The sequence below is a fragment of the Calonectris borealis genome, chromosome 1, assembly GCF_964195595.1.
Source record: "Calonectris borealis chromosome 1, bCalBor7.hap1.2, whole genome shotgun sequence".
NCBI lineage: Eukaryota > Metazoa > Chordata > Aves > Procellariiformes > Procellariidae > Calonectris > Calonectris borealis.
Window position 1 is genome coordinate 116,242,650 of NC_134312.1, and position 13,707 is coordinate 116,256,356.

The 13,707-nt window shown below is 43.4% G+C and overlaps 1 protein-coding gene across 1 annotated transcript in view; it reads right to left on the minus strand.

The window, feature by feature from the left end:
• The window catches only part of TIAM1 (TIAM Rac1 associated GEF 1), a 118,186-nt gene that overhangs the window by 22,530 nt on the left and 81,949 nt on the right, over positions 1-13,707 (minus strand). The window contains exons 13-14 of the mRNA XM_075171107.1: positions 12,113-12,337; positions 1,959-2,065 (exon numbers count right to left, since the gene is read on the minus strand). Coding sequence (XP_075027208.1) covers positions 1,959-2,065; positions 12,113-12,337 — 332 coding nt within the window. The remainder of the gene's footprint in view (positions 1-1,958; positions 2,066-12,112; positions 12,338-13,707) is intronic.

Below are 13,707 nucleotides of genomic sequence, written 5' to 3' on the forward strand. Positions count from 1 at the left end.
ATTGGCTTTTCCAAGCACACAGAAAAGCAAAGGGATTAGGAAAACCCTCCCATTGATTGAGCTTTTTTAGGTTAGGGTTTTTTTCATTGTTGTTGTATTTAAAAATTAGCATGTGATTAGCAAGCAATGACATCCTCCCCGCTACCATACACTGGAATTCTCTGTAGACATTGCAAAATAATTTGAGGGTTTCTGCAGCTTTTGTTAGAGAGGAACCACAAAGAAAGCCCACTTAGTACAGAGCTCTTCTACATGAACAGGGACAGTAGCATTCACGAGTCTGCCAAATTGAGCACATTCTATCTATATTATATGGACAAGCGTGCTTCTTTTTTTAGGGAAGACCATTTCAAGCAGTTTGTCCCATAACAAACAGAATGGGAAGTAAAATGCCTCACTCCCCTCTATATCACACAAACAAAACAAGACATATTTCTGAATTTTAAAAGAAAACATGTACCGATGTCAACACTTCATTGGCCGAAAGACAGATTTTCCTCTCATTGGAAACCAAGGCTTGTTAGAGTTACAAGTTACTCTTCCAATATAAGAATATTAAGCATTATTCTAATACGCACATTTCTCAGTATAATTATATCTGCTGAGCCACAAGGCTAATCATGTAATCCTTACGCCTTCCTTCAGGCAATTACAGCACTGAAGATCCAGGAGGCAAGATGCAAAATGGAACCCCACAGCCTGTTGCACAGTTCAGAAATAGAAAGCTACAGAAAACACAGCAAGAATATTTATTCCCTAAGCAGCTATGTGTTATGCTCGGTGCTCTTCCACAGCTTCAGTGTTTAATGGAAGAGACTCCTTCCAGAGCATATGAATATTTACAGTTAAAAATTGCAAAGCATCAACAAACACTTCCACTTACTCAAGAAGAAATTCTTTGTACTTACAAGAAGAAGTCGCGTAATAAAACCTGAAAACAAACTGTAAGAATAATCACCTTCTCTGCATGCAAGCTCTGCATATATTTCATGCATAGGAATGTTTCCTCTTATCTGACTTCCACTGTCTGGCTATCAAATACAAAACTACAGGCTAGTGTGACATAAGAGATCAGGAAACAAGAGGCCAGGGTCTTTTCCTTCCTTCTGCTACAATGACAAGTAAAACAGCACAGGGACTAGTTCAGAGCTCACTATAACATATTCTAGTTAAGAGCTGAGAAAAAACACACCTGCAGGTAAGCACAGACTGAGTGAGATCTGATACTCATTAGATGATGAATTTTGTAGAAAAATAGCTGTAAGCTCTCACCATCACCTATGCAACAAACACCTAAAAGTAATCAGTGCCTTCAAAATAATCTCACTTGATTCTGCCCCAAAAGCCACTAATCATCACACCCTATGTTGTGTAAAGCTCCCCAGCACCAGAGCAAGTGCAAACTAACAACCACTGCGAAACCCATCCCTTAATAGATGGCAATTAGCAATCCATTTGCACAACCTCTTAGCTATAATTGGAGAGTTTTGCTTCAATTTAAGGTAGATTGGCTATAATTAGTTTGCATTTAAAAACTAGCGTGTGCACTATGCTATTGATTTAAGGAAATAGTTTAACTTACATTCCTTCTATGCCTAGAAATCAAGAAAGAATAAGAAATCATAATAATCCACCTGATCTTTTGGTTTAGCTGACCTGCTCTGGTGAAGGAGGTGATGAACCAGCCCATTTAAAAACTATGTGGGAATATTATCACAAGATACTGAAGATGCGAACCAATCCTGGAAAAAGGGCACAAGTCTTGCTTAAGAGGTAGCCATGTGCCATAATCAAAGCTGTAATTTGTTACATTCAATATCATCCGTAAACACCTTAAAAGTAAGATTAACATTTTCCCAGGAAAGATGCTCTAATTGTGTGCAGCTGTGAAGTCAGCACATCAGCTGTGAGTGTACTGCGCTTTCGCTCTTTGTCATGTGAAAATGAAACTTTCTCACCTTGCTCATCTTATCGGCCTCATCAGATGACTCCAAGTCTTGCACTTCTGCCTCCTCTGGAGCTGTCTCAACAGAGCTGTCCGGGTTGCCGCAAAGCGAGTGCCCTGCTGAAATTGAGATGGTGTGTGAAAACCCAGCCATAATTTCCAAAAATTCAAAAAGCTGGGCGCAACAGACATGGGGTTCCCATGGAGGGCCAGGCTCCATCCTGCACACAAGTACATGCCAACAAGATGTTATGCCAGAGGCACTCAATGACCTCAAAGGACTACCTCGGTTTACAAGCTGGGGCCAGGTTTAACTACAGGTGTAAAAATAAACAGGTTACGGCCAGACACACTATTTAGTGGAAACTACGAAAGCCGATTCAGAGATAAGGCTAAAATGCCACATCGCAATTCTTATGTTTATTATTAATTTCTTGGCTGGCGAGCAATTGCCTACCTTTATACTTCAGTGGTTTCAAATGGAAACTGCAGTACGTGAACGGGCAGGCTATGCCAAGAAGCAAGCCTTGATCAGCCCTTCCTCCGAGTTAAGTCAAACATGATGATTTTAAATTGCTTGCAGTTTTGGCCTAACACACGCACTACTGAGTTTCGATGTTGATTTTTAAGGAAACAAACCTTTTTAAGGAAACAAGCAGTTTTTAGGAGTCTATTACATTAACTGAAAACTAAATTTCATTTCCATCAGTATGTGGCAACAACTATGCACCCCTATGCCCAAGCACTCTTCTGGAGACTATGTTGTTGATACAGCTAATAACTCCTTTGCGACTTCTTATAAGTAAATGATGAATTACCTACAAGTGACAAAAGAAAGAAGAGAACTAATCCTAGCCTGAGAGCTCTGTGCACAAATAACGTTTTTGTGCACACCTTAGCCAGTCTTCACAGAAAAACAGATTTCATATACATTCAGCTTCTAGCTATGGCAAATTATAATGACCAGTGATGGATTGAACTCTGCCAGGAAACTCCTGCATGCCTCAATTGACCTTCAAGCCAGCATAAAGAGATACTTTACAGCAGCTGAGTCCAGACCTTAATTCCTTTTACCTTTCCCTCTCCTCCCCTCAACCCCATAAGGAAGAGTTTTTTCTGCGGTGTCACTCCTGGGGCTGGATGGGGAAGGGTGGTTTCTGAGTACGCCTCCCTGCCCGCACCCTGCCACACGAATAGGACAGCGAATGTTCCACCAGAGATTATACCTTTTATCCCATTATGTTTATTCTTCAGATAATGCAGAAAAACATAATCAAAGTTCAGTGGATGCAGCAACACAGAAAATCCCTGTTTTTTAAAACCCAAGACTCAACAGACTACATTAACATAATTTTTGGTTGTATTGTTAGCACATGGCATTTAAACATTTTGGTGGAAAACTGACACTCTTCTGTAGCAGAATAGAATTTTTTTCAAATCAGTGGGGTTTTTTTGGTTTGCTAGCCCTACGAATAGAAGCAGCCCAACAGCACACTATCATGTTGTCAGCACCCAGTGGTCCAGCAGCCATCCCCTCCTATTCACTACGTTGAAACATGGACATTTTACAAAGATTAAGAGTGATTTAGCACATCAGATGTAGCACCATTTCTATGTTAGTCCCATGCTGCCTCTCATGTTATTTGCTATTTTTCAATTAGACATTTCAATTTAGGTAAGTCACGTATATTTGTCTATAAGGAGCATTTGGCTAGATAGCAATGCTGTGAGTAAAAAGGCCACAGTAATGATAACACACATCTGTTATACCGACATATTTCTGTTAAACAGTCTGTGGTTTGGCCAAAAAGGCTGTAATAGCGTGGATGGTCTTTTTAATTCAGATAAAATGGCAAGCTGCTTTAAAATCAAGATATTTTAAAAAACAAACCCTGATTACACACATCTAATAAATTTGTTTATATTTATACTGGAATGAAATATATTTCATGATATAGAAATGACAGTTTCTAAGAAACATATTTCGTAAATGAGTAAGAAAAATTCTGCTGCTTCTTCGCTACACTTGAAAAGCCACTGCTCTTCTTTCAAGGAGTGTTATGTTAACGAATAGTGTTGGTTCACGAACACATCCTAGGTAAGATTCTCTACACCAAGACTGAGGGCAGAGATCCAGGTCTGGGTTCTTCAGTACTCAACTTTCAGCTGCTGTCCTTGCAAGCTTTCAGCCACCATTACCAAAAACAATTTTCAGGACTGTACAAGATTTCCACTTTACTGGAAATCATCTGGAAAAATTGGAATTCATAAAACCAGAATTAAATTCAGAAAATATTCTGCATACTGGGATGGAGCTAAATTGGACATCAAATGAAATTAAAAGGACATAAAAGGTAGTTCACAGTTCAGCTTCCGGAAGACATGCCTCTATTCTGAAAAGATAGAGTTTACCTTTTAAAAAGATGTGCTTGTAGGGAATGTTTGGCAACACAAAATCTATTTGAGGAAGTGTTTTTTCTGTAAGAAGTTAGGTTTTCTGAGCCTTGCCCATGATTTTATCAACTTGGACTATCAGCTTTCTGGTCTGTCTATTAATGTGTGAAAAAATTCTTAAAACCCTTAAGGTATCCATTAAAAAATAAGAGAAAAAATATGCTATGTGTCATGATTTGTTTTGGTCACTCTGTGTTTTTTCACTGCAATTAATTTCTCATTATAAGCTGTGTGAAATACATCCTACAGCTGTTTCTCACACCAAGCCAAGGCAAATAATGTTTGTTTTGGGGTTTGGGTTTTTGCTTTTAAGCTACCACTTTTTCTTTTCCTGTATATTAAAACACCACTTAATCTGTTTCCTGCAGTATAAACACTTTTACCCAGTAGACAGCAATCTTTCACTTAGGTCTTAATGAGCAGTCACACAGTACATGTGCTCAGGGTATTTCTAACGTCTTAAGCTGCCAAAGCCAATGTCAACTTTAGCAGGTTTATCTGCTGGTTGTTAAACACAGGCAATCAGTTCAATAACGCCGCACGTTCCTGCCTTTTAACACCTTCCAGTTACTGTCCCATTTCTGTCAGGTTCTTTACATCACTTTATTTTTGCCCTGTAAATCTTTATTTAGCTCAGCAAGGAGCTCTGAGGACAATGTGCTCGTTTCTGCCTGCAGCACCTGAACGCTGCCCAAGCCCTACCATTTGCTAGGGACGATAACACGTGGGCTTCACTTGACATTAAGGAATTAGAGAGGGAAATCCAAAAAGCAGCAGGAAGGGGGAGTCAAATCCATGAGGCCACCAGCACAGACGGAGGTCACACGAGCTCCCAAGTTGCCTCAGCAGTGTAACATCTGTGACGTTATGACTAATGCCCATTAAATAACTCCTACTTATGGCTAGAACTAACAAAATAAAAGGAAGTCTTGTATCACTGGAGCAAAGGTGCTAGGGCTTAAAGGCCTAGAGAATCACGTAAAGCTTAAGCACTACGCCAACACCTGGCTAAAATTTTCCACAGCTGCTGCTTCCAATTTGCAGGGTTGCTGTTGCTCGAGATTTTAATGAGACTTCCACGATATTTGGTACTGCTCTTAAAACCCGTTTCTTGGTTCCAGAATGCAGTGGAAATAACTATTCCTAGCCAAGCTCTGTCAGCTGTGGTGCAAAGCTCAGAAATGCACATCCTACTAACACAAAAAGCAGCACACAATTCAGAAAACCCTCCATGTTCATAATTTTAGCATCTTGATGCCTTATTCCTGAGTATGTGGAACTGGCAATACTGAATTTAGTCCCCTCAGTGGCTGCCACGGGGAAGTGCTGGCGAGGACAGCCATCTGCCAGCATGTTACGCACTGTGGGCCAGAAGCAACAACAGGCCTGGATAGCTGAAAGCTACGGTTTGTAACTTGAAGGTGCCTCCGTTTCTTAAGCAGGTTGTTTTACACACCTCAGCGCCCCACACAACACCTTGCCGTGCGACTGAGGCAGAGATCTGCTGCAGCCGGGTGGCAAGTGTCAGGGGCCGAGGAGCTCAGCCCGGTGTCCTTCCCTGCCCGCCTGCCACCGCTTGCTCCCTGCAAAAGGTGGGTCGTGCTCCTCTGTACTTCTTTCACTGATGAAACTCAGCGATACTGGAAGTCAAACATAGCAATTGCTTAATCACTTGCAGCGAGAAGTAAGGAATGACCCCCATCCAAGTCGAGACCACAGAAGAAATAGGGACCAGGCAGAACATGACTACCCCGGCTGGTGCCCAGCCAAGGCACTCGGGTGTCTGTGTTCCTGCAAGATGTGCTGCAGAGGCTTCAGTGGCCATGTGCTTTCAGCGGCTCATGTTTGACTGTTGTCTTAAAAGAAGAGAGTATCAATTTCTTGGACAGTTCAACAGCAACTTCCTAAAACAGAATGTAATTTCTAAATGCTGTTGGTGAACAGCCCTGTATGACAATGGAGTACCCTTCAGAAGAGACTCTGTCATAAATGGAACAGTTTTAAGGCAAATTGTTAGGGAACTGTCTCTCAGATCAAATTTTTGAGGCAAAGTTTCACCTATAAATCTACAATAAAAAAGGTAAGCATGCATTTATTTCTTTTTTTAGAAGAATTCTGGTTAGCTTTGAAACACTGAAACATAAAAGAAGAAAACTCTGGGGTATTCTGTCCCATTGGGAAGTCCCACAGGGTTGATAATCTCTCCAAAGACATGTAAAACTGAGCCACAGCTATCACAGTTACAGTCAACTGCATGACCAAAGAACAGTATAGGAACGAACTGAGGAATTCTGCCTCTCTTGGAGAGCTACAGAACAAGCCCCATAAATCTCTTTCCCTTTCGACAGAACTCTGTTGCTTCCCTTTCCATTTCAACTAGGTAATAAATTGCACAAATATAGAAAAATCTACGCTGAATGTCATTCAATTCGTTCACTCCTTTTGGGAAAAACGCAGATTCAATGAAAACTTCGCTGTAGCAACGATACCACGGCCACTTTTCACTCTCCCCAGGTCAGGAGCCTCATCAAACACCTGTGATACGCTTGAGTAGCCTGTTTGGAATAAATAGGAATTTTCATAGACACAGAAATGAAGCATGTGCTCGGTGAGCTTGGAAACCAGGGACACTGAGATCAGAAAAAACAGCCTTTCCTTCTGCCAGTACCGTGCTGCAGCCTCGGGCTCGCGGAGCCGGCAGGGGGAGCGGCAACACAGCAAGAATATTAAGATTAGAAATCTGTGAGTAAGGGAGCAGGTATGCTTACTGCAGCTAAAATGGAAAGGGTCAGAAACCCAAAGCCGCAATGCAAAAACTAACGTGCTAATAGCCACGCTGCTTATTTCAACAGCAGCTCAGGCAGACTTTAGAAAAGCCAGGAATGAGACCTCTGAATGCAATTCTGAATGAGGCAACATCCTTGAGCTTTGGCTTTCAAGCTTTTAGAAAACAGATCTCGTGAACAACAGTTCTGCATGTCTCTGATTAATTATATGCAAGACCCTCAGATTACTGCTGCAGTAAATGCCCCTGGAACTGTTAAATCAAGCACTGAATGATAACAATATTTTTTAACATGCTACAAAAGGTATGAAATTAGTTGTCTGCCTCAGGAAAATAACCCTGAAGAAATTAAGGTTACTGTTAGTCTCAGCTTGTTCTGAAATCCAAATTACTTAGCCTAAGGGGACTTTGACAGGACCAGGATGGAATGAAAAATAGTGGCCATTCTTAGAGTGCAATGAAAGTTTGTTTCAGTTTTATAGCACAGTCTTTAGAGTGTGTGTTAACTTCAGCCTCTGGTTCTCCTGCTTTCTGAATGACAAAATAATACACTCCTTAAAAATACCTAGCTGCTTCTTATCTAGAAGATTAATATACCCATCCAAAACTTTCTTCTTTATCATTTATACATTCTGCACTGTGATTTATATGGCTCACAGTTATCCCTGCAGAGTTATCCTCATGCTAGAGGTCTCCAAAATACAGGAGCATGCAAAGCCCAAACCTCACAAACTCTACCCCAGAGTAAAAAAAGGTAGAGAATTGTGGGGAGACCACAAACAAATACGGATACTACTCCCATTCCCAAATCCCCTTCTAATAACAAAATATCTTCTTTATGATTTTGGGGAGATGCAATACTGTGTTTCCAGCTTTCAGCCTCTCATTCCCTGGATTGAGTGGAGCAGAATGGGGAGACAAAACACTTCGCATGGACAGGGGAGACAGCTCTCACTTCTCCTTTTAGCCAATAAGGAAAACTTGCTGTGGGGCTCCAGACAGAATGAGAGCTAGTCCTCCTCAACCAGATTTATGCAGACTGCGTTAGCAGGAGAGAAGACTGAAAGCCAGGAAAAACAATAATAGATGAAAGGAACAAAACTTGTGGCTCTGCGAGCCTGATGCAGTGCAAGTTCCTAGGGGAAAGTATATATCATGCCCAAGATGATATTTTTCACATCAATTAGAGATACAAAAAACAAGGTCATTTCAAGAATAACCTGTTAAGTAAACTCAGTGAAGTAACTGCTGCCACAGAGCTGATCTGCAGCTCTAGCCCCAACCTCAGTATATTCAAGGTAGTTCCAGATAATGAAACAGCTGTAAGAGGCGTAGTATTTAACAGGAGCACTGGCAGTCACTTCAGGGAGGTCGACTCCCCAGAACACAGTCCTGCTTTGCTCCTGGAAGACCTCCCACTGAGTAATAAGGCACTAGGAAAGCTTCCTTAAAAAAAATGTGCACAGCATCTTTCTGTTGAAAACACACAATATGATTTGCCTCACACAAAAAATCTACCCTTTGCTGCCTTCATAGCCAATGAAGAACTGCTAGTGAAGAAGATAATGATAGGACATCAGCATGATCGGTCAACCAGACCCTGAATTTCTGGAGAACAGATGTGCCTACAAGTGATTTATACCTGCTGGCATTCTGGCCCAGCAATGTTTCACCCCCCTGCTGAAAGGGGGGCTATACTACTTCAGGACCAAAGAAAAAATCTGCATGCTATAAACATAACATATGACAGAAATCACTGAGCTCATTTGCCTAGCCAGCCAAACTGCCAGTAATCAACAAGGACACAAATAAATGGGTCAGTGGGTATTTCATACTTGACTGCTCTCTACAAGAAGCTGTGGAGCCGAGACCAAAAATCTAAGATACAGCCACAATCTCCCAAATAAAAGCACATACCCCTTTTTAAAATTTCACGTGGATCCCATTCTAGGTAAGGAATCCCTGAAAAAGCACAGGGCCAGAAGAAGAAAGGCTTCAGTAAAACATTGTGTTCTAAAAACACCTAAATAGAGAAAATTTATGTGGAAGACCAAAACACCTGCCTCCCAATCGCACACTTGGGTGCAGATCCTTGATTTCACTCCCACCTCATCCTAAGTCATCCCAAATTAGAGCATCGACATTGTTTGGCTTTAAACACCATCTTAACATTGTTCTTCAGAGGCTATTTCATATGGCAACTACAGGTGCTTTCAGATGCTGCCAGAGACACCTGCACATCTGCTGATGAGCTACCGTGTTGCTTCTGTTGGTTAATGAAGTATTTCTCCCCCTTCGAGGAGGAATGAAGGCGATTCCCAGCTCAACGTTTGCTGCATTTTGAAGGAAAGCAAACGTCAAAAGAGCTCTGCCTTCTGTGCCGCCTGTCGCCTGAAAGAGAGCGAAAGAGCTGACTACAGCACACCAAAAGTGAAGGGCCGCTGTACCAAGAGAAATCTGAAGGGAAAAGGAAGCCCTAAAGCTTATCGCCAGTCCTGGGGAGCTATTTAAGAAGCAGGCGCTTTGGCCCACCAGACAGTTCACATGCTCACTGCAGGACATGGAAAAACAAGCAGCTGTTCCACACCACTGTGATAACCACAAAAACCCAGCTCGGGAGAAGCTTACAAAGGAGGACAGACATGACTCGAGTTGAGAGCAGCACAAAGGCAGTCGTGCCTACAAAGCAGCAGAGGCGGGAGGTCTGATTTTGCCGTGACATGTCCTTCAGCCACGTCCTATGTCTTCATTTCACATGGTGCACACAGCGTTGCAACATTACTGGACAATGTTAAAAGGCAAATGCTAGGCTCTTCAGACACATCTGGCAGACCGTGCACTATCTCACCCTCAGCAAGGAAAAGGACCCCTCGATGACCCTCAAAATCATGCTGCAGAGAACTGACAGTGGCAGAGAAACTGCTTGTTGAGACCAGCTGTTAAGACCCTGTGTTAAAAAATGTGACTGCTCTGCCTTAGAAATCACTATGTTGCCTAAATACAAAAGTCCCGGTTCCCAATTCTTTGCACCCAGGGCAGATACCCACTTCAGCGAAAACTCAGGGTATGAGGACTCAGGACTCAGTTTCAGTGAAAAAGCACAGGGAAGGACAAAATGATGGGGCCTGCCAAGAGCTGGTGTTACGTAGGAAATGAGGGCATCTTGTGGCCAGCTATGAAAATGTACAAGATGAGATTGATTTTTCAGCACAAAAGCCTAACTGGGAAAAGTTCAATGAAAATTAAAAGAGGAAAATGTCCTTCTGAAAATGTTTAACTTTAACTGCCTTTGGGGGTTTATGACATATCTTACATGAGGTTGCTTTTATCAGTCCCCTCAGAGGTATTTGCAATAAGCTGTTTTTAAGCTTTCTTGTCCACGCTATTCCACTTGCTATGAATACCATACTCCCCAAAGTCAGACTAGGGGTCCAGCTTTCCCTTTCCCCATTGTTTCCGTCTCCTGAACAATGACAGTTTTGCTAGATCACTTTCAGTAAATATTTTAAGGAAAACCAGAGCAGCATCCAGAAACGTTGAGAGCCAGGCTGTACCTCCCTGACCCTTTACAGGCAGAGATGAGTCAGCTTGGTCCTGAGCCCAAGCAAGCTATCTTTCACTGTGGCTCATTTGCTCCAGCTCAGCATCATGCTAATGCACTCACACCGCTCCCGGGACAGCTCCAGTTTGCACCCAGAGTCATCCCAGAAGCCGCTACACCGACTGATTGCAGCAATCAGACAGACATGTCCTGGGAGAAGGCTGACTTTAACTCTGGTGAAGTGCATTAACAGCCCCCCCTCCTGCTCCAGCTTTTTATTCCAAATGCCCAAACCAAAACCATTTCATAGTTATCAAAACAATTATTTTTTCATTTCTGAAACCTCTACTTTGGGGAGAAAACAAAGTATTTTGACACATTCAGACACCATTTACTTTTGACTGGAAGTCAATATTTACCTCAGCTCAGAATAGTTTCGGTTATCTAGAAACTACTTCTTTTTGGTCGTTCCATTAAATTTTCGTGTATTTTAAATTATTCCAAAAAATCTGAAGCAAGTAGGTACGTCCAATATCCTCTTCTGTTTTTGAGTACGGGGGGAATTCAGAAGCCGGCAAGTAAGACTTGACGAAGTAGGCAAGTAAGAGGAGACATGGTGCTGGAGCTTTCTTGCTATCCCAGTGCAATTCCCAACACTGTTGTCTTACAGAGGTAATGGCTAGCAACCGCCAAGGAGGCGACCCTGCTCTTCTGCAGTCATTTCTCTTATCCCAGCACGGGTGCTTGTCCTCAGCCAGTTCAGGAAACTAAACTAGTGGCAAACAATTCACATTTGCTAGGGATTAATTTTTTGCCAGTTCAGTTCTCTGAACAGGGCAGCGTGGTGGGCAGGAATGCCCCTTCCCACCACAGTGTGCTGTGGGACCAGTTAGATACGTTTGGCTGCAATGTCAGTCCCTACTTTTAGGTGTTTTGAACTGTCCTTGTGAATTACTTATGCGTCTCATCAAACACACAGGGCTCCTGTGCTCCTGGCTAATCCCAGAGAGGGCGAATGCTTACCCCTTCTTCCTTCCCTGCCATATGTATATCCTGTGAGCAAATCCAGAGGTAAAGGCACCTCCTGAGCAGCCCAGAAGGGAGCAATTAGTTCTGCGACTTGCTGTAGGCACAGCTAGATGATGTGACATGCATTTGGTAATGACACGCATTTCACAGCCTAACCATGTACACAGTCATCCTTCACTGCTACCGCAGATTACACCTTACAGCTTCCAGAGCTCCCACGTATTATCTGTGCAGTGCATTCAGACTGTAATTCCTCTCACTTCCACCATGGAAGTTACATGTAGGGATCAATGGGATTACACCAGCACACTGTAAGTGTGAATCCTCCTCCTGGTAATTTCTACATTGAACCCAATACCTTGGTTGCTCCCAGCAAATGCCAGTGCGCTGTCACTCAAGTCAGATGGGTTTTCCAAGCGACGTGGTGGTGGCTGCCTTAGTTTCTGCCCTTCCTCTATCTCAGGATAGGTGCGCACAGTAAGACACAGCGAAGGCTGAACAAGGGCATCTTTCAGCAAAGCTGAGTCCAGATCCTCAGCAGCTTTCCTGTTGATGTCCACAATTTCATCGCCAGCTTTCAGGCCTGCAACACAGAAAGGAACAGGTAAGACTTGCACAGTAACTTTTCTGTTAAGCAGGGACATCAAGGAGCTCAGCCTGGTGTTTATGAAGTGCCAGACAGTGTTACGTCTACACATAAAGTAAATATTTATGACTGCAAATGATATTGAAATTTGATGCACTTTTGTGAGATCTGTTGTCAGGCTGGTACTCCAGTACCATCCCTAAGAGCACGGTGCCCAGGAAGTCCTTCACAACGTACCAGCAACAAGATATCCCGTTTTTCTTCACGTCACTGTACAGCAAGCCACCCTACACAACACACTGTGTTGTAAATATATATATCCTGAAGGACAGAGTGAGATTTCTGAGGCGCTGCACACAAGACAGGGGAAGGATGGAGTAGCTGGGCTGGCTTGATTCTTCCTTTTAACTTTCCATATAAGTGAAGGCTTTTATTTGAAGTGGTCACCTACGCATACACCTAGGAGGAGAGAAAACGTTTCCCACTCAGCCAGGGTGTATGGTGTAGGACTTCAGATAGCTGCCTCTCTGGCCCTGTCTGAATCACATCCTAGCACACAGACCTTCAAAAGGCAAATTTTAGCGCTTGGTAAGTTAGTCATGGTTTTTTTCCAATCTGATTTCAGGAGCTATTTATAGCACCAGTGCCCAAGGGAAAAGGGGATCTGCAGAGGAAACAGCTGACTCCCGCTTGCTTCGGGGGTGACACAGCGATGCCGACAGACGACGTGCAGTCCTCTGAGGTGCTGCAGGAAACTTGACCTTCCCCTCAGCCAGCCGGGCCTGCTCTCCGACTGACAACAGCAAGCTGGACCAGGGTTTAATCCCAAATAATCTTTAGGGTCAGGCAGGCAGCAGTGCACCAGGGCACGTCGGTGCTGACAGCCCCGATCATCAGGGGTTTTCTCTCCACTTGAGGGTGATGCTGGCGGTCCCCCGCAGGCATCCCCCCAGGAGCCAGCCGGCTGGGCATGGCCGGTGGGAAAGCATACTCTGCAGTGGCCACCAACCCACCAACGGGACTGCTGCGGCACCCCAGTCACCGTCCTGGCATTTACAGGGACAAAAGCTGGAATTTACAGGGTTGAAAGAGCTGCTCCCTCCACGGGGGTGACCTGTCCTCATGCCGTGCAGTCCTCTGGATGGCCGATCATGCAGAGGATGAGTCTTGCCACCCTTAAGCCCAGTTGAAAGGCCTGACTCGATGAGCCTGAGCTGTGAGCAGAGCTCAGCTGCATCCTCCAGGAAACAGACTACCTACCCGCATTTAAGAAAGAAACACGGAAGGGAGGAGGCTAAAGAGCTTCAGTCTTCTTTAGGAAAATTGAGATCTTTCTAAATGCATGTAATTGTGCCCAGAAACTGTAG